This window comes from Hylobates moloch, unplaced genomic scaffold (genome assembly GCF_009828535.3).
Source record: "Hylobates moloch isolate HMO894 unplaced genomic scaffold, HMol_V3 SCAFFOLD_21, whole genome shotgun sequence".
NCBI classification, from domain to species: domain Eukaryota; kingdom Metazoa; phylum Chordata; class Mammalia; order Primates; family Hylobatidae; genus Hylobates; species Hylobates moloch.
In genome coordinates this window covers 16,415,644-16,443,084 of record NW_026652296.1, presented here as the reverse complement: position 1 = coordinate 16,443,084, position 27,441 = coordinate 16,415,644, and the positions used below count along the sequence as shown (strand labels likewise).

Genomic DNA, 27,441 nt, shown 5'->3' with positions numbered 1-27,441 from the left:
ACCAAGAGAATTGCTCCCAAGTCTGGCTGATCCTGACCTCAGGACTGTAAGACACGAAGGTGGCACACAGGGAAGGAGTAAGTCAAGCTAAGAAATACATGACTGAACACGCATTTATATTACAAGACCTAGGGGGAAAAACAGGAGCAACTCTAGCCATAAAATAGCCTGTATATGACAAGTTAAATTGAGAAAGAATTACCTACTTTCACAAAGTGGGCTGAGGTTTACTGGGCTCTGCACTTCCTTAAGAGTATTAGAAAAGAACACACAAAATGCTGAAATGTGGGATTTCATTATCTCAGTTTACTTTAATTTGCTTGTTTACACACATGATCTGTGTGTATGTAACAGTAGCAAGAGCCATCCTCTAAATACAGTCTGGTACCCAGACTATGACAGATGCACGTGGAAAATGAGGCGTCAGTGAATTAATCTCAACATAGAGAGGCAAAATAAGCATGGCAGTATTCTATGATCACAGATGCCCCCAGAGCCTGGGGGTGACCGACACTTTTCAACATAATACAAGACAATTTTAACAAAAGACCCAGACTCCAAATGGCACCCAAAATATATTCGTTTCTCTGCCTTCTCTAAAGGAGTCAGAAAGTTCTAAAGGCTTACTCAAGAAAAAGGAGGCAGGGAGACTACGGCCTGCTAAGCACAGATGCTGAGCACTTTACACGCACCATTTCCCTTCATCTCCACCTGACAGACGATGAAAACGAGGTTTGCCATGATCACACAGCTATCAGGAGTGGTGCCAAGATGTGAACCCACACCTCATGTTTGCTTGAGCCCAAATCCTTTCACTTATGTCAGGCTGTCTCACATAGGAATAGAAAGCATGCTCCCAAGGAAAAGGCAAGGGGGCTAAGCATGGACAAGTGGTGGAAGCCTCATGGATACAGAAGGCTCTGCAATTGACACTTTCTACATAGAGTTAATTTAGTGCTGAGCCTGAATCAGACCCACATGGGATAAATATCTGGAGATTTAAGTATCACAAATGAACTTCTGGGGTCACCCTGTGCCTATTCCCTTTTGGTGCTGAACATGACACTTTGGAGAGCCTTTTTTTTTTTGAGACGGAGTCTCACTCTGTCGCTCAGGCTGGAGTGCAGTGGCGTGATCCTAGCTCACTGCAACCTCCGCCTCCTGGGTTCAAGCAATTCTCGTGTCTCAGCCTCCTGAGTAGCTGGGATTACAGGCGTGTACCACCACACCTGGCTAACTTCTGTATTTTTAGTGAGACGGGGTTTCACCATGTTGGCCAGGCTGGCCCAGCCTCAAGTGATCCTCCCATCTCGGCCTCCCAAAGTGCTGGGATTACAGGTGTGAGCCACCGTGCCTGCCCTAGGAGAGCTTTCAATCCCTTCAACAAGCCCCTGCCATCTACTCCATGGCCACTCCCCCCACTGGTTTATGGGCATAGGCAACAGAGGGTCACATCTTGCCAACCCCTCCAAAGCACCATGGCACCACCTCTCATATCTCATCACCTGTGTTTCTGCTCCTTTTGGGTGCAACAAATCATGACTCATTGTGATTGATAAAGTTAACCTGCAACTTGATGGGATATGAAATATATAAAATATATCTTTATAGTAAAAGATTTCACACCGAAGATTCACCCTCAACCCCCTAAGCTTGAGTGAAGCCAGTCAGGTGTAGTGCTTCTCAGTTAATGCTACTATTGGGCTTGACTGGAGAGAGGGGCATCAAGGCGGCTTTAAGGGTGTTACCCCAACAGCAAGGGGCTCAGTTTGAAAGCCTTAATGAGACAGTCAGGGAGAGAAGAGGGGACATCTTATCACAGGGCGTGGAACTGTGCCTTTGTGGATGGAGGTGACAGGATTTCTAACCCTTCCCAGCATTGTCACAGCAAAGGCCACAGAATGACAAAGCTGGAAACTAAGCAGTGCTGCAAAGGGGAAAGAAAAAGGAAACTGATTTCAAGTCTAGCTGAACAGGCGCAGGTATGGTTTGGTTTAGTTTGGTTGGTGATGCAAGTAACAGGAGGGAGGGACCACAGCCACGCCACCCTTCAATAAGGGTGATTTTGCAAACAGGTTGGCTTTTTGCCATCAGAGGGAGGCATTTTACTTCACTTCTGAATTATCATAATCTTGTCCAAAAGGTACAGATGCCCTGGGCCACAGCGGAGTGATCAGTGCACTCAGCACATGACCCTGAAGCACACTGTTCAGTCTATACCACTGATATGTGGTCAGGGACATTTCGGTGCAAGAACGCATTCTGCAAAATTACCTTGATTCACCTTAAAGTTCATCAGGTTGTTACTAAAATGCCTGCTTTCTGATTTGATTATCTTATTTATTTATAGAAACCAGGGTCTCACTATGTTGCCCAGGCTGGTCTCAAACTCCTGGGCTCCAGTAATCCTCCCACCTCAGCCTCCCAAAGTGCCAGGATTATAGGTGTGAGCCACTACACCTGGACCAGGTTTCATTGCTAACAGAGAAAACAGCCCCATGAGGTGGAATTTAAGACTGTAAGCCCAGAGTTTGGTTTATAACAAGTACATTAGTGTTCTAAACCAACCAACCAATCAACCAGCCAACCAACCAACCAACAAACCCTCAAAACAACCTACATGTGCCAGAGTGCAGCACTGGCCTTGTGAGTTATTTTCAGGAGTTTTATCAACAAAGAACAAATGCCATAGTTCTTATCAAAAACTGTAAAGGATTCGCTCAAAATAGAACAGAAAAAAAGTAATCTTATTGCTCCAAAAAAACCAGCATATAGTAATAGAAAACATGGACAGAAAATGATCATAGTCCATTACGTATGAATCATCTAATACTTGGTCGGAGAGGCACTGCATCTAAAAGGGCCTGTTTTGGTGGCTAATCGCAAGTCAGTTGCAATATTTAAACATTTCATGGATAAAACAAATATTACAACCAGAGAGTGTCTTTCAGGCATGAGCGTGTTTTTATAAAGAACCCTGCCTGAGCTGGGCGTGGTGGCTCACGCCTATAATCCCAGCACTTTGGGAGGCCGAGGCAGGCGGATCACCTGAGGTCAGGAGTTTGAGACCAGCCTGACCAACATGGAGAAACCCCGTCTCTACTAAAAATACAAAATTAGCTGGGCGTGGTGACGCATGCCTGTAATCCCAGCTACTCGGGAGGCTGAGGCAGGAGAATCGCTTGAACCTGGGAGGCGGAGGTTGCAGTGAGCCGAGATCGGGCCATTGCACCCCCGCCTGGGCAACAAGAACAAAACTCCATCTCGAAAAAAAGAAAAAAATAGAACGCGGCCTGAAATAGATGCCTATGCAAAACTGACCAGTGGGAAATACTGTTTTGCTTTGTTTTTTCTTTTTTGAGATGGAGTCTGCTCTGTCACCCAGGCTGGAGTGCAGTGGTGCGATCTCGGCTCACTGCAACCTCCATCTCCTAGGTCCAAGCAATTCTCCTACCTCAGCCTTCTGAGTAGCTGGGATTACAGGCGTCTGCCACCACATCCAGCTAATTTTTGTATTTTTAGAAGAGACGAGGTTCGCCACATTGGACAGGATGGTCTTGAACTCCTGATCTCAGGTGATCCGCCAGCCTTGGCCTCCCAAAGTGCAGGGATTACAGGTGTGAACCACCATGCCCGGCCGGAAAATACTGCTAAGTAACAGCAGTAAGAGCCGTGAAAATCTAAAGATGACTAGAACCAGGGAGAAGGCAGCAAAGGAGTCCCAAGGCTCTGGCCTCTCCTTTAGCCACACCATAGAGGCTTTCCTGATTCTGCCCTTTTGCTGAGCCTTAGTTCCTCACTCTAGGGACAAAAGGAGTGTTCCAGATAAACGTCAAGTCTTACCAGGGACAAAAAGTGCCTAACTGGGAATGGTGGTGCTTGCAACACTGGTGATGTCGCCAAGAATAGTCTGAAGACTAAACTCACTCACCAGACTTCAGCACCACCCACCAAAACTGCCTGGTACACTTTCCCTCTGAAGTAGGATCAATAATTTAGCCAAATAACTAAGCAAAATATATTTTTGAAAAATAGATTAGCCATTGTCCTTCTGTGCCCCCTCTGTTACTCTTTTATTTCTTGTAACTATCTTGCTTCAAATTCAAACTACAGCTCTGGGGAGGAAGTCCTGGGGAAAAGGCTTTCGGATACCAAAACCCGTATGTCCCGTACCAGCTCAGCAAACCGAACAAGGTGCCAAACACCTTCTGGGACAAGTTGTGGAAATAAACAGCTGTGCACAGAAACATCAACACCCAGATGAAAGTCAGAATGCCCAGGGCCACAACCAGGGTGGTGATGGCGGTGTGGAGGCAGTGGCTTCGGTCTGTCTTCACCTCGTGCAGCACAGACATCTCTTCTACAATCATGAGGGCGCAGAAGGTCAGCAGGAAGGAGTGACCTGAGATGTCAAAGCCATGCCAAAAGCCTCCTTCCTGGTGGCATTGCTGCTTGCTCTGGTGTTCCTTTCTGACCCCCTCCAGGGCCGGGGACTGGTAGCAGCTGCCCGTGTAGTGTTCGATGTTGGAGAAGATGGAGGTGCAGATGTACCAGATGGCCGTGCCCACAAGCAGGGTGCTCAGCCGCCGCAGGACCAGGCCAGCCTTGCCGGTCAGATGGTAGTTGGTGAGGGCAATGAAAGGCAGGAGGAGACAGAACGTCCAAGCCCAGGCCACTTTGACAAAATACCTGACAGAGGAGGAAAGTGGAAATGAAGAGAGGGAACACGGCGGAGAGGACACCATGTCAGGACTCAAGTCTCTACACTGTCAGGGGAGGGAAAATGAGAAAACTGATCAAAGCTACAGCTCATAGCAACTATCATGTTTTAAGTACTTACCATATACTTCACTTACTAAGTACTTTATTTATTTATTTATTTATTTTTGAGACAGAGTCTTGCTCTGTCACTCAGGCTGGAGTGCAGTGGTGCAATCTCAGCTCACTGCGACCTCCGCCTCCCGGGTTCAAGCAATCCTCCTGCCTCAGCCTCCGGAGTAGCTGGGATTACAGGTGAGCATCACCCCACCTGGTTAATTTTTGTATTTTTAGTAGAGAGGGGGTTTCACCATGTTGGCCAGGCTGGTCTCGAACTCCTGGCCTCAAATGCTCCGGCCACCTTGGCCTCCCAAAGTCCTGGGATTACAGGCATGAGCCACTGTGCCCAGCTCTCCCCTCCTCCCCTACCCCACCCCTGTGTAAGTACTTTAAATGTATTAACCAGGTAATCCATTAACAACTCTATGAGTTGGCCGGGCGCGGTGGCTCACACCTGTAATCCCAGCAGTTTGGGAGGCCAAGGCGGGCAGATCACGAGGTCAGGAGATTGAGACCATCCTGGCTAACACGGTGAAACCCTGTCTCTACTAAAAATACAAAAACTTAGCCAGGCGTGGTGGCGGGCACCTGTAGTCCCTGCTACTTGGGAGGCTGAGGCAGGAGAATGGCATGAACCCAGGAGGTGGAGCTTGCAGTGAGCTGAGACTGTGCCACTGCACTCTAGCCTGGGCGACAGAGCGAGACTCCGTCTCAAAAACAAAACAAAACAAAAAAACAACCCTATGAGTTAAGTACTGTTATTATCTGCCTTTAACAGAGAAGAAAACTGAGACAGAGGGAAGTGCCACGCCAAAAGTGGAGGCCAGAAGTGGAGGAGCTGGGATTCAAATCCAGGATCTGTGGTCTTAAGCACTTGTTAATTACTTACGAAAATAATAAAAATAAATAATAATAATTGAGCATTTACCAAATGCCAGGAGCTTTCACACACATTCACTTTCCCACAGAGCACTCACATTTACCCTGGGAGGAAGATGCCATTGTTCCATTTTATAGACAAGAAATCTAAGGCTCAGAAAAGTTCAGTGCCTTGCCAGGGTCACACTCACACAACCGGCATGCACAGATTAAACCACAGTTTGGACAGCCCCCAGGCTCATGCTGTTTCTCCCATACCATATGTGGTTTTTTATTTTTTATTTTTATTTTTCTGAGACAGGATCTCACTCTGTCCCCCAGGCTTGCGTGCAGTGGCACAATCACACCTCACTGCAGCCTCAAACTCCTGGGCTCAAGCAATCCTCCTGCCTCAGCCTCACAAATAGCTGGGATTACAGGTGTGTACCAATGTGCCTGGCTAATTTTTTTTTATTATTATTTTTGTGGAGATGGGGCCTTGCTATGTTGCCCACACTGGTCTTGAACTCCAGGCCTCAAGCAATTATCCTGCCTCAGCCTCCCAAAGTGCTGGGATTACAGGTATGAGCCATGCACCCAGCCTGGTTCTTTCCTAATGGCAGAAACAGTCTTACAACAATGAGCTTTACTTTAAGCCAAAGACACGGTTCAAATCTTGACGCTGACTTAACTTACTATACCTCCTACCTCTCCAGCCCTCAGTTTCTTCAGCTATTAAACAGAGCTGAGGGGATCAAATGATTTTTTTTTTTGAGACAGAGTTTTCACTCTTGTTACCCAGGAGTGCAGTGGCACGATCTTGGCTCACTGCAACCTCCGCCTCCCGGGTTCAAGCAATTCTCTTGCCTCAGCCTCCGGAGTAGCTGGGATTACAGGCACCTACCACCACACCCGGCTAATTTTTGTATTTTTATTTTTATTTATTTATTTATTTTGAGACGAAGTCTCACTCTGCCATCCAGGCTGGAGTGCAGTGGCACGATCTCAGCTCACTGCAACCTCCGCCTCCCAGGTTCAAGTGATTCTCTTGCCTTCAGCCTCCTCAGTAGTTGGGATTACAGGCATGCACCACCACGCCCGGCTAATTTTTGTATTTTTAGTAGAGATGGGGTTTCACCATGTTGGCCAGGCTGGTCTTGAACTCCTGACCTCAAGTGATCCACCTGCTTTGGCCTCCCAAAGTGCTTGGATTACAGGTATAAGCCACCATGCCCAGCCTGGTTCTTTCCTAATGGCAGAAACAGTCTTGCAACAAGGTTTTACTTTAAGCCAAAAGACCCGGGTTCAAATCTTGACTCTGACTTAACTTACTATCCCTCCTACCTCTCCAGGCCTCAGTTTCTTCAGCTATCAAACAGAGCTGGGAGGACCAAATGATTTTTAAGATCCCTTCTATATCCCAGGATTCACTAGTTCCCTCTCATTAATCAGCACAGAAGCTTGGAACAAAACTCCAGGATCCATGGCTACCTTCAAACAACAGGGGCGTGTTGTCAGCCAGGCCACTTGGCTCCCAGCTCACCTAGGCCAGAGGAAGCAGCAGCTGCCTTGTCTGCCTCCCCAGTGCTCACGAAGGGTGGCTGACCTAAACCCAGGACAGAGACTTGGGGCCACTACCACTCTCATGATCTATTCTTAGCCCAGCTTCTCAGGGTGGGTGAGGAAGGAAGGTGGACCAAGGACAGAAGGACTCTTTTCTAGGTTCCAGTGGCGTCTCAGGCACCACCCCCAGGCCTGTCACTAAAATCTTCACTGGGACTGATAAGGAAGATCTTGCCAGAGCCAAGACCCGTCAGGCATTTGAGGAAGCTGACTGTGAAAGGAACCAGGGTTTTAAGCAGATAACGAAAGTTGGGCTGACTTTCAGGACACGCTGGAGACACTTATTCTGGAAAACACTTAGGCTCACATCAAGGGAGCAGTTTTATCTTTCAGAGTTTCCCTTTATGACTGCAACAGAGTTTTTGTGCAATAAACCTGCTAACGGGGAGTTTTGAAAAAAGCAAGCAAGAAAGCAAAGGAGTGGATGGGTGGAGTTAAGGAGATGTCTCAAAGCGCCCAGCTGTGATTGCTTTTCTGGGCCTCTGCCATGCATTCTGAGTGGCTGAGATGATCCAAGGAGATCTAGGGGAAAGGGCACAGACTAGGGGGTTCCACTCCTCTGTGAGTATCTCACAGGCGGGGGCTCTGCCTGTCACAGGCTAGGGCCAGGCTCTTCCACAGGTCGTAAAGGGATTCTGTCACGCGCTGGAGGGATCTGATCTGACGCAGGGTGGGGTCTGTGCGGGGTCTGACACAGGCAGGCAGGACAGAGGTGAGGTGGCATCTCCCAAACAGGGCAGGGGTCAGCTCCTAACTCCAAGGGGAGGCGAGGGAGTGGTGACATGGGCTGGTTCATCCCCACCCCATTCCACACCCCTACATTCAAAGACACACACGACCCCGCTTGTCACCACCTGCCCAGTCAAGCTCAGGCTGCCCAAAGTGGGTCTGCAAACACGAACTGCTAGTGACACCAGCTACCCCGGGGCCTCCCAGGCGTGACACGCGTGCAGATGCTGCTGTCACGGCTAGGAGGAGGACCTCCCCTCCAATGACTCGTCCACCACGGCAGCTAGCACCGGCTTCTCTGGGCGAGGCGACAGCGGGCCGGCTCTGGCGGGGACAGCAGAGGACCGGGGTGCACTCACATGTTGAGGACGTTGCGCTTGTTGCTGAGGTAGCTCTCCGGCAGCGGAGACAACTCCTTGAGGAGGGAGCCCGCCAGCATGGAGGCCACCAGGGCCCAGGGCAGGTAGCGCCGAACGGCCGCCCGCACCAGCGTCCCCCGCAACAACCACTCGCAGCGCTCCAGATGCTCCATGCCGGATCTCGTCAGCCACCGTCCTCCTCCTCTCCGTGCCCTCTCGGCCACCGTATCGCCCTTCGCCCGGACCGGCGCCTCCGCCCCCCCGCTCCGAGCGCATGCGCACTGCCCAGGAGTCCCACCCCTTGAGGCGTGCTTGGGCTCCGGAGCCCGCGCGCTCCCCCTCGTGGCCGCTGCTGCCTCTGGCGCGTGCCGGTCCCCGAACTCCTGCTCCTCTCCACTGCGTTCTCCTGGCCGCCCCCCTCCCCAGCCTCCGCGTCTTGCTCTGGTCTGGGAAAAAGCGCTTGTGAAAAAGTATTTGCTGGAGGCTGAAGGAGGATAAATGTAGCCCTGGAGAATTGGAGCAGCAGTCACAGCATCATTTGGTCTTTCTTGGAGCCTCGGAGACACCTCTGCCATCTGAGCCTTAGTTTTCTCATCTGTAAAATGCGGGAGACAAGAGGAGATCAATCTTTCCCAAAAGCTAGTTTATGAGCTCAGGGGTTCATTACGTTGACAGGTAGAGGGACATGAGATGAAGTTTCCTTAGGAATAATTATTGTATTTATTGATTAGTTGGGGGGGGGGGTCCCTCTCTGTCGCCCAGGCTGGAGTGCAATGGCACCGTCACAGCTCACCGCAACCTCAAATTTCTGGTCTCAAGCAATACTCCCACCTCAGCCTCCCGAGTAGCTGGGACCACAGGCGGGCACCACCACACCTGGCTAATTTTTTTTATTTTTATTTCTGTAGAGACAGGGTTTTGCTTCGTTGTCGAGGCTGGTCTCAAACTCCTGGGCTCAAGCGATCCTCCTGCCTCGGCTTCCTAAAAATGCTGCAATTACAAGTGTGAGCCACCACGCTCTGCAGTTATTAAATTAATTAATTAATATAATTTATTTATTTATTTAGAGACATAGTCTCGCTCTGTTGCCCAGGCTGGAATGCAGTGGCGCGATCTCAGCTCACTGCAGGCCTCTGCCCGCTGGGTTCAAGCGATTCTCTGCCTCAGCCTCCCGAGTAGCTAGGATTACAGGCATGCGCCACCACGCCTGGCTAATTTTTGTATTTTTAGTAGAAATGGGTTTTCACCATGTTGGCTAGGCTGACCAACTCCTGACCTCAAGTGGTCTGACCTCTCCAAATCTTGACCTCAAGTGATCTGCCAGCCTTCACCTCCCAAAGTGCTGAGATTACAGGCGTGAGCCATTTCACCCAGTGCAATTATTACATTTAAAGTTTAAATTTCTAAATTTATTTTCACCTGGGCAACACAGTGAGACTCGGTATCTACAAGAAATAATTTTAAAAACTAGCTGACGTGGTGGCTCAGGCCTGTGGTCCCAGCTACTCACGAGGCTGAGGTGGGAGGATTGCTTGAGCCCAGGAATTTGAGGTTGCAGTGAGCTGTGATGATGCCATTGCACTCCAGCCTGGGCCACGGAGCGAGACCCTGTCTTAAAAAACACACAAAGAAACACAAAACAGCTATCTATGCATGTTGGATGCAAATGATGGATGCTGGGGGTTAATGGGGAGATCACATGAAGGTATTGGAGACTCAGTTGCTCAGTTTATCACAAAGCTAACCCCTCACCCCTGGTTAGGGCTGGGTGTCTATTTCAGTTTCCCAACCTTGGACTCATTCCCTTACCCCAATGTTAGTTTCCTGTGGCAGCTCTAATAAATTACTATAAACTCAGTTTATTTTTATTCCCTTTTTTTCTTTAGTTTTAAATAGAGATGGGGTCTCACTATGTTGCCCAGGCTGATCTCGAACTCCTGGGCTCCAGTGATCCTCCTGCCTCGGCCTCCCAAAGTGCTAGGATTACAGGCATGAGCCACCATGCCCAACCCTGAACTCGATTTTAAACAACAGAAATTTATTCCAAAAGCCACAAACCCAGCCAATACACACATATATAGTCATATGAAGAGATGGGCATTTTAGGCCAGGCATGGTGGCTCATGCCTGTAATCCCAACACTTTGGGAGGCCAAGATATTTCGATCTAGGCTCACTGTAACCTCTGCCTCCCGGGTTCAAGGAAGTCTCCTGCCTCACCCTCCCAAGCAGCTGGGACTACAGGCACGTGCCACCACACCTGGCTAATTTTTTGTATTTTTAGCAGAGACAGGGTTTTGCCATGTTGACCAGGCTGGTCTCCAACTCCTAGCCTCAAGTGATCTTCCTGCCTCTGCCTCCGAAAGTGCTGGGATTACAGGCGTGAGCCATCACACCACCACACCCAGCCCAAAGAAAACATTTCTGTTGAAATATTTATCATCACTAGCTGCCCAAAATAATTTCATGTCTCTATGCCAAGGATAGCTACCACACGGGGAAATGTTAGCCTGATTTATGCCTACAATGGACTAATGTTTATACTCTCATGCAGAGAATCAACAAATTAATGCAAGTAATAATTCCTTAAAGCCATCTTAAGATGACCTTCATATCTGTAAATTGCAATTATCTGATTAGAGTTCTTATATAGCAAGATGCTTCCAGGCCTTCAGAATGCTTGGTTTAAAAAATAAAATATAGTGATAATTATACCAATTTGGCATTTCATGATTGGGAATAAAAACTACATAGCCAGAAAGGTGTTATTTGTGAAGGCAGCTTGTAAATAGTATCTGATACCATCTCTGTCTCCTTGAGTTTGTCAGGTGCTCAATTACTGTGGCTTTCCTTAGCAAACAGCATAACAATTAAGAGCAGGGAGGCTGGGTTTGAGTGCCGGTTCTCCTCCTTACTAGCTGTGTGGTTCCTCCAAAGAAAATCCAGATACGTCCCCCAACCCAAGAAGGAGGGAAAGACTGCTTGGTAAATATAAACACTAAATATCACCCCAAGGGACTGTCCAAAGAGTACCTTCTGAAAGGTTCAGGATTTGTATTTTTGAGAAAGGAAATGGGTTTGTTTCATCTGAAACTGCAGTTTCATTCCTGGAGAGTTTTCTTTTCCTTCCTTCCTTTCCTTCCTTTCTTCCTTCCTTCCTTCCTTCCTTCCTTCCTTTTTCTTTTTTATTTTTTTCTTTTTCTTTTTTATTGTTTTTTTTTGAGACAGGATCTTGCTCTGCACTCCCAGGCTGGAGTGCAGTGGTGCGATCGTAGCTCACTGTAGCCTTGAACTCCTGGCCTCAAGCAATCCTCCTGCCTCAGCATCCCAAGTGCTGGGATTACAGGCATGAGCCACCACGCTTGGCCACCATGGTTGGAGATTTTTGAAGACTGGGTTAAACTCAGCCTGAAAAAATTGTTGCAGGTCTCTAGAGAAGTTTTTGTATTAAAAAAATTGAACCAATATTGGGAAATACATATTTATGTTGTGAGTGAAATGATGTGCTGTAGTCAACTCATACTAGCCTACAAGAGCTGATGATTACATTTTCAGAACTTTTGCGGGCTGATTGTCAAACACGGCCATATTAAGAACTGCATTATAGGGCCTGGGCCTGTTGGCTCACCCCTGTAATCCCAGCACTTTGGGAGGCCAAGACAGGTGAATTGCCTGAGCCCAGGAGTTCCAGACCAGCCTGGGTAAAATAGGGAGATCCCATCTCTACAAAAAATACAAAAATTAGCCAAGCGTGGTGGTGTGTGCCTGCAGTCCCAGCTACTCAGGAGGCTGAGGTGGGAGGATGGCTTGAGCCCAGGAGACTGAGGCTGCAGTAAGCTGTGATCATGCCACTGCTAGAGAGCGTGCTGAGTAACAGAGCAAAATCCTCTCAAAAAAAAAAAGTTACAAATATAAAAAAGAAATGAAAATACTCAAAACTCATTAGTTACTAATTATTTTACTCTGTTTTATTATTATCTATGCTCTTGGGGTAACTTACATCTATTTTTCCTGTATGGTAAGCTCCCGCACAACTCTTCCCAAATCTATTCAGTGATGTTACATTGGGAGCTTGAAATCAGCCACGGGGGTAGTATTTACACTATGGAAATTGGCAAGTGCTACAAATCAGGGATTTATTTGGTTTGTCTACATTGAGAGTCAAGTCCATTTGTCAAAATATAGTTGAATTGAAACCATAGGTTGCCTATGGTTACAAGAATCCAACAAAAATCAATGAAAGCATTCTGTGAGAATCAATTAGCTATAGTTATAACAAAAAGTATTTATATATTTCTTTTCTTTCTGTTTTTTTTTTTTTTTTTTTTTTTTTTTTTTTTTTTTGAGACAAGTTCTCACTCTGTTGCCCAGGCTGGAGTGCAGTGGCATGATTATGGTTCACTGTAGCCTTAACCTCCTGGGCTCAAGTGATCCTCCCACCTCAGCATCCCGAGTAGCTAGGACTACAGGCGGACTAAATCAGCCATCACCTCTGGCTAATTTTTGTACATTTTTTTGTGCAGATGGGGTTTCGCCATGTTGCCCAGGCTGGTCTCAAACTCCTGGGCTCAAGCAATCTGCACATCTCAGCCTCCCAAAGTGCTGGGATTACAGGTGTAAGCCACCAAGCCTGGCCATATATTTTATTATTTGTAAATAATGTGCTACACATTATTTTATATTAAGAAACATTTATAATAAACATAGGTAGGTATATGCTTATACATGTTTCCCTAGAGAGCCAATAGTTAAACCTTTTTTATTTTTATTTTTTTTTTTTGAGACAGAGTCTTGCTTTGTCTCCCAGGCTGGAGTGCAGTGGCACGATCTCGGCTCACCGCAACCTCCACCTCCCAGGTTCAAGCGATTCTCCTGCCTCAGCCACCTGAGTAGCAGGGATTACAGACGTGCACCACCACACCCGGCTAATTTTTGTATTTTTAGTACGGATGTGGTTTTACCATGTTGGCAGGTGTGAGCCACCACGCCTGGCCCTAATAGTTAAACTTTTTTTTTTTTTTTTTTTGAGACGGAGTCTTGCTTTGTTGCCCAGGCTGGAGTGGAGTGGGGTGATCTCCGCTCTCTGTGATCTCCGCCTCCCGGGTTCACGCCATTCTCCTGCCTCAGCCTCCCGAGTAGCTGGGACTACAGGTGCCCGCCACCACGCCCGGCTAATTTTTTGTATTTTTAGTAGAGACAGGGTTTCACCGTGTTAGCCAGGATGGTCTCGATCTCCTGACCTCGTGATCTGCCCGCCTCAGCCTCCCAAAGTGCTGGGATTATAGGCGTGAGCCACCGCTCCTGGCCAATAGTTAAACTTTTATCAACAAATCACTTGTGGCCTAGTACACATATAAAAATTTATATAGTGTATAAGCAAATATATATGCTAATAGGAATATAGAAATAGTTTTATGGCTAGGCGCAGTGGCTCACGCCTGTAATCCCAGCACTTTGAGAGGCGGAGGCGGGTGGATCACCTGAGGTCAGGAGTTTGAGACCAGCCTGGCCAACATGGTAAAACCCTGACTCTACTAAAAATACAAAAATGAGCTGGGTGTGGTGGCACGCGCCTGTAGTCCCAGCTACTCAGGAAGCTGAGGCAGGAGAATCACTTGAACCTGGGAGGTGGAGGTTGCAGTGAGCTGAGATTGCGCCACTGTACTCCAGCCTGGGTGACAGGGTGAGACTCCGTCTCAAAAAAAAAAAGAAAAAAGAAGAAAAGAAATGACAATTTATGACAGATTATGGCAGAATTTGCCTCTACCATGTGTGAAGCACTCTGATGTTTTCTACTCAGAAATTTAATTCAATTTTTTAAAATGCTGGTCATGACCCACCGAAATGATTTTATAACTCACTAATGAGTAAGAACCTGTAGTTTGGAAAACACTGCATTAGGAGAGTTTGAGGCATTAGAAAATAATGCTCCTGCACTGTCCACCAGAGGGTAATAGAAGACCACAAGTTTCAGGGTTCTGCCCTGCCTGAGACTTCAGTGGGACCACCTAATTGTTGGTTTTCACCTTTCATTTGTCTATTCTACAAATACTTATTACAAGTGTATGGTATCTGCACAAATAAATGAAAAGATATCCAGTGTTCATGGACTGGAAGAATTAATATTGTTAAAGTGCCCATACTGCCCAAAGCAAGCTATAGATTCAATGCAATCCCTACCAAAGTTCCAATGTCCTTTTTCATAGAAATAGAAAAATACCTTCCTAAAATTCATATGGAACCACAAAAAAACCAAATAGCTAAGGCAATAATGAGTAAAAAAAACAAAGCTGGAGACATCTTACTACTTGATTTACAACTATACCATGAAACAGCAGTAATTAAAACAGCATAGTAATGTCATAAAAATAGACATATCAACCAATGGAACAGAGTAGAGAGCCCAGAAATGAACCCATACATATATGGTCAATTGACTTTTGACAAAGATGCCACGGATACACAACAGGAAAAGGACAGTCTCTTCAATAAATGATGTTGGGGAAAACTGGATATCCACATGCAGAAGAATGAAACTGGACCCTTATCTCACACTATGGACAAAAATCAACTGAAAATGGAATAGAGACTTAATATAATACAAGAAATTATAGAACTACTAGAAGAAAACATATGGGAAAAGCTACGCAACATTGGTTTAGGCAAAGATAATTTGACCCTGAAAGTACAGGCAAGAAAAGCAAAAACAGACAAAGGGGATTACATAAAAATAAAAAGCAGGCCGGGCACGGTGGCTCATGCCTGTAATCCCAGCACTTTGGGAGGCCAACGCAGGTGGATCACCTGAGGTCAGGAGTTTGAGACCAGCCAGGCCAACATGGTGAAACCCTGTCTCTACTAAAAATACAAAAATTAGCTGGGCATGGTGACGGGCACCTGTAATCCTGGCTACTCAGGAGGCCAAGGCAGGAAAATCACTTGAACCTGGGAGGCAGAGGTTGCAGTGAATCGAGATTGCGCCACAGCACTCCAGCCTGGGTGACAGAATGAAACTCTGTATAAATAAATAAATAGCTTGTGCACAACAAAGGAAATAATTAACAGAGTAAAGAGACAATGTACATATTGGGAGAAAATATTTGCAAACCATACGTCTTATAAGGGATTAATGTCCAAAATATAGAAAGAACTTAAACAACTTTATAGAAAGAAAACAAATAATCTTATTTTAAAATGGGCAACTGGCTGGGTGTGCGTTAGCTTCCACCTATAGTCTCAGCTACTTGGAAGGCTAAGGTGGGGAGATGGCTTGAGCCAAGGAGTTCGAGGCTGTAGTGAGCTATGATCACTCCACTACACTCCATCCTGGGCAACAGAGTGAAACCCTGTCTCTAAAAAAAAAGAGAAAAAAGAAAAGGCAAAGGATCTGAATAGCTATTGTTCAAAACAAGACAACATAGAAATGGCCAGCAGATATATGAAAAAATGCTCATCAACATCACTAATCATTAGGAAAATGCAAATTAAAACCACAATGCAATATCACCTTATAGCTGTTAGAATGGCAATTAGGCTATTATAAAAAAGACAAAAGTGTTGGTGAGGATGTGAAGAAAAGACAGCACTTGTACACTGTTGGTGGGAATATAAATTAGTACCAGCGTTATGAAAAACTGTATGGAGGTTCCTCAAAAACTAAAAACAGGATTACCATATAATCCAGCAATCCCACTCCGGGTATTCACCCACAAGAGTTGAAATCAGTATGTCAAAGAGATGCCTGCACTCCTAAGTACATTGTAGCACTGTTCACAACAGCCAAGTTACAGAATCAGCCTGTGTCCATCACTGAGTGGATGGATGGATAAAGAAAATGTATGTATATATACCCACTGAAATACTATTCAGCCTTTAAAAAAGGAAAGAAATTTTGTCATTTGTGGCAATGCAGGTGGAATTGGAGAACATTATACATATTTAAATAAGCTAGGCACACAAAGACAAATACCATGTGGACAAAGACAATACTTATATGTGGAATCTAAAACAATCCAACATGGCCGGGCACGGTGGCTCACGCCTGTAATCCCAACACTTTGGGAGGCCGAGGCAGGCGGATTACCAAAGATCAGGAGGTCAAGACCAGCCTGACCAACATGGCGAAACCCCGTCTCTACTAAAAATACAAAAATTAGCCCAGCGTGGTGGCAGGTGCCTGTAATCCCAGCTACTCCGGAGGCTGAGGCAGAAGAATCACTTGAACCTGGGAGGTGGAGGTTGCAGTGAGCTGAGATCATGCCACTGCACTCCAGCCTGGGTGACAGAGCGAGACTCCGCCTCCAAAAAAATAAATAAATAAATAAAACAATCGAACACATAAAAGAAAAGAACAGAATGATGGTTACCAAAGGCTAGGCGGTGAAGCAGGAATGGGGAGATGATGGTAAAAGGGTACAAAGCCTTAGATGGACAGAAGGAATAAGCTGATTTTTTTTTTGAGGGCTATTGCATGGCATGGTGAATATAGCTCATAATGGTGTACTGTACATTTCAAAATCATTAGGTGTACTGTACATTTCAAAATCATTAAAAGTAAATTTCAAATGTTCTTGCTATGAAAGATAAGTATTTGAGTTAATGAATATGTAAATTCGCTTGATTTAATTATTCCATACTGCATTCATAAATCATAACACCACTTTGTATCCTATAAATATATACAACTATAATTTGTCAATTTACAATAAATTTTTTTTTAAAAAAAGAGGTACATGGTCTCTGACCTCAAGGAACTTAAAATCTAGTGAAAGTCATAATCATTAAGTTATCCAATCAACTAACATTTATTAGCTACTTACTCTGCATCAAGCATTAGGCTAGATATTGGGACTTCTAATGTCTTAGATAGCTGAGTTTCTTTAATAACTGCAGATTTACCACCCTTTAGGAACATAGTTTCCCAGGTTTGAGGCAGAATATTCAAGATGAGGCTGGATCATCTTGTCAACCAAAAGCAAGGAAATGTTAAAGCAAATAAGGAGATCATTAGGCTGAGGTTGTCTCTGTGCCCAGAGCTCTTATGTAAACAAACCAAAACTTAACTGGGAGGCATTTCTTGTAACTGACATAAAACCAAAATAAAACAAAACATCCTCAGTCAATCACAAACAGCCAACCAGCTGACTGGCTGTGTAACTAGGGTCTTCCCATCACACCATACCCAAATAAGACAAATGCCTAGTTGTAGCCAATTAGATGATTTCTGTTTTTTTGCTTCTGTGGTCAGCCTATAAAAGCTTGCTGCTCACATAGCTAGTAGAATGAAGCTCTCTGAACCTCTTCCAGTTTTGAGTGCTGCCCGTTTCATGAAGCATTCTTTGCCCAAAGAAAGCCTGTTAAATTTATTTTGTCTAAAGTTTTTCTTTTAACAGTTGCCATAGGCTCTCTAAGACTGCCAAGGTCAGGAGAACACAGGAATCAATAGAAAACACTCCCACAGGCCAAAGATGGGCAACTTGAGCATAAATAATAACCGTAATGAATGGAAACACACAAATAGATTTAAATTCATGGGTTCATAATGGTACTTGAAAAACTAATGCCCACTTTCAGAGGAACCAACTCATTATTTTGAAAACTAGTAAACAAAAGTAAGGAATCAAGCAATTTTTGTCTTTCCTATGTGAACTGAACCACTGAGCAGCCAAACAGTAGGTGAGCTTCTTTTTATAGAAATATTTCAATAAATGGCTGGGCATGGTGGCTTATGCCTGTAATCCCAGCACTTTGGGAGGCCGAGGCGGGCGGATCGCAAGGTCAGGAGTTCAAGATCAGCCTGGCCAACATGATGAAACCCCATCTCTAGTAAGAATACAAAAATCAGCCAAGCCTGCTGGCACGTGCCTGTAATCCCAGCTACTTGGGAGGCTGAGGCAGGAGAATCACTTGAACCTGGGAGGCAGAGGTTGCAGTGAGCCAAGATAGCACCACTGCACTCCAGCCTGGGTGACAGAGCAAGACTCCGTCGGGAAAAAAAAAGAAAAGAAAAGAAAAAAAGGAATATCTCAATAAATGAAGAAGGAATGATAGAATTAGAATATCACCATATGTAATATGCAAGTAAAAATTTAAGTTTGCAATAGTGGTGAGTCACATTCACTAAAGAAGAGTGAGTTGCAGATACTCATAAACAGAAAAATCTTTTTTTGTTTTGTGGGGTTTTTTTTTGTTTTGTTTTGAGACAGGGTCTTGCTCTGTCACCTAGGCTGGAGTACAGTGATGAGATCTTGGCTTACTGAAACCTCCACCTCCTGGGCTCAAATGATCCTCCCACCACCGTGTGCCACCATGCTTGGCTAATTTTTAAAGCTTTTTGTTTTTCTTTTGTAGAGACAAGGTCTCACTGTGTTGTCCAGGCTGGTCTGGAACTCCTAGGCTCAAGCAATCCTCTTGCCCAGCCTCCCAAAATATTGGGATTATAGGGACAAGCCATTGCACCTGGCTGAGAAAAATTAATAAAATAAATATCAGCAGCACTTTAAATCTCTAAAAATTCACCTTATAAGTTTTAAATTTTAAAAATCAAATCATCGGAATTTTGATCTTTGCTCAGAATTTTATATTTTAGGCTTCTTAGAGTCGGATTTTGCAGGAGCACATGGCTTCACATTTACTGCGGAAATGAACTATAACCAAAAATACGTCTGCCTCAAAAAAGCAACATTTTCTTATTGCCAACTATAATTTCAAACTCCATATATATGTCACTATTTTGGCAAGAGTAGACTCCGAGTCTCTCTTAGGCAAATAAAACTTTTTGAGTTTTTAAAAAATCACTTTTACTTATCTTTTTATTTTGATGGCAGTTTGACTTTTTGAAAAACATAAAATCACTAAATTTGTGGAATTGTTACATGAAAATCATCTGAGGTTATGATTGTGCTTTGGCCAGGTTGGACATTTATATATATATATAAAAAATTATGTATTATTAATATATTAATATGTATTATATATTAATTAGTAGGTGTATATATAAAGATTAAAGTAAAAGGAAATTTAAGTTTAAAAATGCTTCTCATAAAGAATTTTTCTCTTTTTTTCCCTTAACCCAAAGGAGTATATCATAAAGAATTTTTGGGCTGGGTGTGGTGGCTCACACCAGTACCCCAGCACTTTGGGAGGCCAAAGTGAAAGGACTGCTTGAGCCTAGAAATTCGAGACCAGCCTGGGCAACACAGCTAGACCTCATCTCTTAAAACAAACAAACAAACAAAAATTAGGCCAGGTTCAGTAGCTCACACCTGTAATACCAACACTTTGGGAGGCTGAGGCAGCAGATCACTTGAGGTCAGGAGTTCGAGACCAGCATGGCCAACTTGGTGAAACCCCATCTTCACTAAAAATACAAAAATTAGCTGGGCATGGTGGGGCACGCCTATAGGCCCAGCTACTCGGGAGGCTGAGGCACGAGAATCGCTTGAACCTGGGAGGCAGAGGTTGCAGTGAGCTGAGATAGCACCACTGTACTCCATCCTGGGCGACAGAGCAAGATTTTGTCTCAAAAACAAAACAAAACAAGACAACAACAACAAAAAAATTTGTCAAAGTGGTGTCATATGCCTAGCCATTTGGGAGGCTGAGGCCGGAGGATCACTTGAGCCTGGGCGGTCCAGGCTGCAGTGAGCTGTGATTGTGCCACTGAACTCTTGCGTGGATGACAAAGTGAGACCCTGTCTTAAAAAAAAAAACTGTTCTTTATAACCATATTAAGTTAAAATGCCAGTGATTCATAAGGGGATTAAATTCTGCTGGGGTAGAATACTAAAAAATGAGAGTGTTTATTTCAATTTTAAAGTAAATTGGTGGCCGAGCAAGGTGCTTACGCCTGTAATCCCAGCACTTTGGGAGGCTGAGGTGGGCAGATCACTTGAGGTGAGGAGTTCGAGACCAGCCTGGCCAACATAGTGAAACCTGATCTCTACTAAAAATACAAAAATTAGCCGGGAGTGGTGGCGTGTGCTTGTAGTCCCAGCTACTTGGGGGGCTGAGGCACGAGAATCACTTGAAACCGGGAGGCAGAGTTTGCAGTGAGCTGAGATTGCACCACTGCACTCCAGCCTGGGTGACAGAGCGAGGTTCTTGTCTCAAGAATAAAAAATCTAGTAAGTTGGTTACAGGGAGCTATGATTTCACCACTGCACTCCTGCCTGGGCAACAGGGCAAGACCCTGTCTCTAAAATACATAAATAAACACATAAATAAATAAACAGGCTTGTGTCACTTGGTTAAATGGCAAAATGCAGGAGGTCTTTATGGGTTAGGAGTATCCATCAAAGATTCCATTTAGAATATACTTTATAATTTACTTATTTGTGTGTTTATTTTCTGTCTCCCCTGGAATGTCAGCTCCAGAGGGTAGCTAACTTTATCTGTCTTGCTCATTCATGCATCCCAAGTGTCTAGAATGGTGTTCTAGAAGTTTGTGGTTAAATAAATTAAACAATCATTATTAACACAGTGATCTAAAGGACATCATTTTTTTTTGAGACAGAGTCTTGCTCTGTTGCCCAGGCTGAAGTGCAGTGGCGCAATCTCGGCTCACTGCAAGCTCTGCCTCCCGGGTTCACGCCATTCTCCTACCTCAGCCTCCCGAGTAGCTGGGACTACAGGCGTCTGCCACCACGCCTGGCTAATTTTTTGTATTTTTAGTAGAGACGGGGTTTCACCATGTTAGCCAGGATAGTCTTGATCTCCTGACCTTGTGATCCACCCGCCTAGGCCTCCCAAAGTGCTGGGATTACAGGCGTGAGCCACCATGCCCAGCCATTTGAGATCAGCCAGGAAATCATTTTTAAATTAAAATTGCTTCTTTACAACCAGAAGAGAAACAATGGAAAATAATAAAAATTATGAAATTATTATTTTGGAGTGATGCAAAGAAAAAAAAAAGAAATTATCATTGTTTTAATCTTAAGGAGTTCCCAAGATTATACATCTCTGTGAAAGGGATTTTCTGGTCTATCAAGTCTGAAAGATGCTGTGATAAAATGACAATGGTTTAAGTAGAGGGTGCTTGGGCTCAGGGAAGAGTTCTTGGAAGGGATGATTTCTATCTAAGTCGAGATCTGAAGGATTGGCCAGAGGAACAGTGGGAAGCAGTCATTCCAGGAAAAGCAACCAGCAGGTGCCCTTGTGTTGGCTGGTGTGCATGAAATAATTACTCTGGGTTGGGAGTCTGGCAGCAGCCCAGTAATTCTCCCAGTGGGAGGCCCTCTTTGTCCACAACTACTGGTCAGTGAGCAGGAGGATTCATTTCCAGCACCAGCTCCTTCCTTCTGAGGTCTCCTCTGCAATGCCTCCCCCCATTACTAACATCTAGCCACCTCTTCTTCTGCCAGGAAGGCACGACTAGCCACTCCCTGGGGTGAGGCAGCTGAGCAAAGCTGGTGTCTGCCAGAGGCCAGGCTGCCTGACTGTCCAACTGGGAAGGGCTTGTCTCCACTGACTGTTCCCTGAAACCCACACAAGCCCAGGCTACCCATCACCTGGGCCCATCTGGGACACAGGGTCAGCAGGGCTGGCGGCTTTACTCAGTTGCAGGCTGAGTAGCAGGGGGCTTCCTGGGACCCTACACATCCCTGGCAGCCTTGAAGACCCTCCAGCTTCCTCCTCTGGTCACTGTCTCCTGCAGACTCCAGTACCTCCTATCTTAGACAGGTCATGGCCAGGGAGGAGAGGGAAGTTTTGTTACCTGAAAGACCAATGGTAGGTCAGGCGAGGTGGCTTATGCTTATAACCCAGCACTTTGGGAGGCTGAGGTGGGAGGATCACTTGAGCCCAGGAGTTCCAGACCAACCTCAGCAACAGAAAGACCCTATCTCTACAAAAAAAATTTTTTTAATTAGCTGGGCTCAGCCAGGTGTAGTGGCTCACGCCTGTAATCCCAGCACTTTGGGAGGCTGAGGCAGGTGGATGTCTTGAAGTCAGGAGTTTGAGACCAGCCTGGCCAACTTGGCAAAACTCAGTCTCTACTAAAAATACAAAAATTAGCCAGGTGTGGTGGTGTGTGCCTGTAATCCGAGCTACTTGGGAGGCTGAGGCACAAGAATTGCTTGAACCTGGGAGGCAGAAGTTGCAATGAGCCAAGATCATGCCACTACACTCCAGCCTGGGCAACAGAGTAAGATGCTGTCTCAAAAATAAAATAAAATAAAAAATAAACTGGGCATGCTGATGCACTCCTGTAATCCCAGCTACTTGGGAGATTGAGGGAGGAGGATCTCTTGAGCCCCAGAGCTTGAGGCTGCAGTGAGCCGTTACCATGCCACTGCACTCTAGCCTGGGCAACAGAGTGAGGTGGCTCAGGCCTGTAATCTAGCACTTTGGGAGGCCGAGACGGGTGGATTGGTTGAGTCCAGGAGTTTGAGACCCGCCTGGGCAATATGCAAAATCTCGTCTCTACCAAAAAATACAAAAATTAGCCAGGCATGGTGGCATGCGCTTGTAGTCTCAGCTACTCAGGAGACTGAGGTGGGAGGATGGCTTGAGGCCAGGGGTTCCAGGCTGCAGTGAGCTGTTATGGCACCACTGCACTCCTGCCTGGGTGACAGAGTAAGACTCTGTCTCAAAAATAAATATAGTTTTGGCTGGGCACAGTGGTTCACACCTATAATCCCAGCGCTTTGGGAAGCCAAGGCGGGTGAATCACTCGAGGCCAGGAGTTTGAGAACAGCCTGGCCAACATGGTGAAACCTCGTCTCTACTAAAAATACAAAAATTAGCCAGGCGTGGTGGCAGGTGCCTGTAATCCCAGCTACTTGGGAGGCTGAGGCAGGAGAATCACTTGAACCTGGGGGCGGCAGAGGCTGAAGTCAGTGGAGATCGCACCTGTGCAATCCAGCCTGTGCAACAGAGCAAGACTCTGTCTCAAAAAAACAAAAAATAAAATAAAATTACAAAAAATAAATAAATAAATTTTTTAAATAAAAGGAAATAGGCTGGGCATGGTGGCTCACACCTGTAATCCCAACACTTTGAGAGACCGAGGCAGGATGACTTGAGCTCAGGAGTTCTGACCAGCCTGGGCAACATAGTGAGACCCCTGTCTCAACAAAAAGTAAATTTTTAAAAATTAGCCCGAAGTGGTGGTGTGGCTGTAGTCCCAGATATTGAGGAGGCTGAGGCGGGAGGATCGCAGGAGTTCCAGGCTGCAGTGAGCAGGATTGCGCCACTGCACTCCAGCCTGGGTGACAAGGTGAGAGAGACCCTGACACAAAACAAAACAAAACAAAACAAAACAAAATAAAATAAAAAAGAAATCTTTAGCTGCTCCTAGTAGCTTGAGAGATACGTCAGGCAGTGTCACCATCCCCATTTAACAGATGGGAAGGCTGGCTCAGTTTTGAGGCCACAGAAGAGCAAGGAGGCCCTGAGGGTCTCACAAGTCGCTTCCCGCCCTGGCCCTGTTGAATTCTTAGGGTCTGGCGCCAGGACATTGGCCGCGGGGCCCTAACTCCTGGCCTGCTCAGGAATATGGCACGGGCCGGTGGCAAGGCGCGGGTGCGGTGGGGAGGGGCGCTGACGCCGAGGCTTTTCCGCTCCAGCTGCGCGGGCCGGCGACACAGCAAATTCCGAGGGCACACCTGGCTGTGCAGCTGTCCCGGGACGACGATTTCCCATTCCTCCGGTCACCAGCCCCCCAGGGCACGGCCTTGACCCCGGGACTGCGGGGCCCCGCGCGGCACAGGAGCTGGGGGCGCCCTTTGGGGTTAAGCGCGCTAGGCCAGCCCTCGCCCTCCCCGCTGCCAACCCCAACCCCCTGGCACTGGGTGTGGAGGCAGCTCTGCCTCTGAAGGTGGTCCCGGCCCGCGTGGCCTTGCCAGCTCCACCTTCCAGGAATCTCCTCCCCACCTTTTCAAAGGGTGCTAGTCCTTTCCAGCACCCAGGAGGGTGAGGGGCTCCCTGACTCAGCCCTTGATAACTCCTTACTTAATGGGAGGGCAAGAATGAGGAGGGGCAGCTCGGTGGCCCTCTTCGGTTCTGCGTTCTGGGGGTCCATGGGAAATCGGTCCTAGGAGGATGGACTGGGATGAGGGGCCCCCCTTCCCTGAAGGAAGCTCTCCCTACCTCCTTCCTACCCCCATCCCCCATGCCCCATAAGTCTCCAGGACCCGGCACAGGGCAAGGCCTCCAGCCCTGCAAAAACTGGCTTCTGTTTACCTCTGAGCCCATCTCTCCATCCACCTCTTACACTCTTGACCCTGTAGGTCCTCCCTAACCTGACCTTCTTCAGTTCTTTTTTGTTGTTTTTGTTTGTTTTAGGGGTTTTTTTGTTTTTGTTTTCATTTTGAGACAGGGTCTTGCCCTATTACCCAGGCTGGAGTGCAGTGGGGTGATCTCAGCTCACTGCAACCTCTGCCACCCAGGTTCAAGCCATACTCGTGCCTCAGACTCCTGAGTAGCTGGAATCACAGGTGCGCACCACCACTACTGGCTAATTTTTTTGTATTTTTGGTAGAGACAGGGTTTCCCCATGTTGGCCAGGCTGGTCTTGAACTCCTGAGCTCAGGCAATCCGCACACCTTGGCCTCCCAAAGTGCTGACCTTCTTCAGTTCTTTTTTTTTTTGGACACAGAGTCTCACTCTATCACCCAGGCTGGAATGCAGCAGTGCCATCTCGGCTCACTGCAACCTCCACCTCCTGGATTTAAGCGATTCTCCTGCCTCAGCCTCCCAGGTAGTTGGGATTACAGGTGCAGGCACCACCATGCCTGGCTAATTTTTGTATTTTCAGTAGAGATGGGGTTTCACCATGTTGCCCAGGCTGGCTGGTTGCCAGGTGATCCACCTGCCTCGGCCTCTTAAAGTGCTGGGATTACAGGGGTGAGCCACGGCGCCAGGCCCTTCTTCAGTTTTTAAAATGAACCCGATTCCCTCTAGCCTCAGAGGGTGGACCCAGGTGGTTCCCTCTCCTTGCTCTGCCGTCTTCCCCCCTCCTCCACATTCCAGCTTCCAGTTTTCTTCATCTGACCTCCACTTATTTTTCTGTTTTCTGCTTAGTCATCACCTGTGACTAACATTGTGATGAACGAAGTGTTTTGAAAATCTTGAACCATAGATCTTCTACAGGAAGTTTAGAATCAGCCCTCCAGCTTCCTCTTGAAACCTTGTTGGAATTTTGATTGGGATTGTATCGAATCTATAGATTAATCTGGAGTGAACTGACAACACATAGGTTTACCAAAACAATGACATGAGTCAGTGATGATACAAATTAGACACAGCTCCTTCCTTCAAAGAGCTTATTTATACTCTTCCTATTTTATTTTACTTTATTTTATTTTGTAAGAGAAGATCTTATTGGGTCCATTTTACAGATGAAGAAACTGAGGCTTGTGAGTTGATATGACTGGCTCTGGGTCCTATGGTAAGGAACAGGTGGGGCCAAGACCCCACCTATGTCTGTTTGGCTCAAGAATCTGCCTATTCAGTCGATTCAGTCCATGGGTTTGGTTTGTGTGTGTGTCTGTGTGTTTGCAGGTAGGGTATGTTTCCATGTACCCAGAGTGGAAAAGCATCTCCTTTTAAAGATAGATGGGGTTGAGGGACAGTGTAGGCATGTCTGCTTTATTGGAAGGTAGCTTCTATTTGCGTTGGTGTCAGGGTCATTAGCAATGTGTGTAGTGTTGGGGGGCTAGTGGTTATGTTGGGGAGGGTATTTATGTGTATTGGGTGGAAGTATGTGTTAGGAGGACAAGAACAGGATATTTCTGTTGGTGTGTCTGTTTTTTCTTCTATACGATTTTACTTTTATACCTGTTGAAAGTGCTCTTTTAAATTGAACAAATGGCTAGGAGCAGTGGCTTATGCTTGTAATCCCAGCACTTTGGGAGGCCAAGGCAGGAGGATTGCTTGAGCCTAGGAGTTAAATAAGCCTGGGCAACATGGCAAAATCCCATCTCTAAAAAAAAAAAAAAAAAAAAAACAAAAACAACAACAGCAACAACAACAAAAAAACAGATATAAAACATGTAAAACACCCCTGTAGGGACTCCCTCATGCCTCCTCTGAGCCAGTACCCCCCAACTCCTCACGAAAGCAGCCACTGTTCTGACTTCCATTACTCTAAATTAGGTTTGCCCGATCTTGAGTATCTTGTCAATGGAATCACACAGCATTTCTCTTTGGGGAGGTTAATAGCTGATATTGAACTAACTTTGCTTTGTGTGCTAAAAACTTTCCATATCTCACTGAATTTCTCATAGTAGCCAAATCAGCTAGCACCTGTTTATTTATTTATTTATTTATTAGAGACAGGCCTCTCTCTGTCACCCAGGCTGGAGTGCAGTGGCATGATCACAGCTCACTGTACCCTCAGCCTCCTGGGCTCAAGCAATCCTCCCTCTTCAGCCTCCTGAGTAGCTAGAACTACAGGCACATACCACGAGGCCTGGCTAATTTTTGTACCTTTTTTTTTTTTTTTTTAAGATGGAGCCTGACAATGTTGCCCAGGCTGCTCTCAATCTCTTAGGCTCAAGTGATACTCCTGCCTCGGCCTCCCAAAGTGCTGGGATTATAGGTGTAAGCCACCATGCCTGGCCAGCACCTATTAATTGTTCCCATTTTACAGATGAGCAAATGCTCAGAGAAGGCCCATGACTTGTTCCAGGTCACTCAAGAGTTATCAGAATCCACAGCTCTGGTCCATGCTCATTAGACGATCCTGCCTCCCTTGGGGTATTCTGCAGAAGAGGGGCACTGCTATCTGAGTGCAGAGAGCAGAAGACAGAGCCTGGAGCTCAGAGATGCTTCTGTGTGTGATTTATTCCCCAAGTCAGTTTCTCAGAATCTATTGTGAGGCCTCTCCAACCCCACCTTGCTGGGTCAGGGACTCAGCAGCCCAACCACCGTTATGCTGTGGAGACTCATCAAGCTATGGGGGTCGAGTCCCAGCTCCCAGACTTATTTGTTGTACAACTTTGGGCAAGTTGCCTCTGTCTTTGAACCTCCGTGTCCTCAACTGTTAAAAGGAGTTTAAATTTCTCCTGCTTGGTTAAGGGGTAACAGATGGAAGGTGTCACTGTATAAATTGC

General features: G+C 46.1%; 1 protein-coding gene across 2 annotated transcripts in view; it reads right to left on the bottom strand.

Moving 5' to 3' along the window:
* Positions 1-286: 286 nt before the first annotated feature.
* FITM2 (fat storage inducing transmembrane protein 2) overlaps positions 287-27,441 on the bottom strand; it is a 51,417-nt gene continuing 24,262 nt past the window's right edge. The window contains exons 3-4 of one of the 2 annotated variants that reach the window (XM_058433165.1): positions 8,388-8,982; positions 287-4,689 (exon numbers count right to left, since the gene is read on the bottom strand). In XM_058433165.1, coding sequence (XP_058289148.1) covers positions 4,074-4,689; positions 8,388-8,962 — 1,191 coding nt within the window. In that variant the 5' untranslated portion in view covers positions 8,963-8,982 and the 3' untranslated portion in view covers positions 287-4,073. The remainder of the gene's footprint in view (positions 4,690-8,387; positions 8,983-27,441) is intronic. The other variant, XM_032142620.2, reaches the window with a different exon arrangement.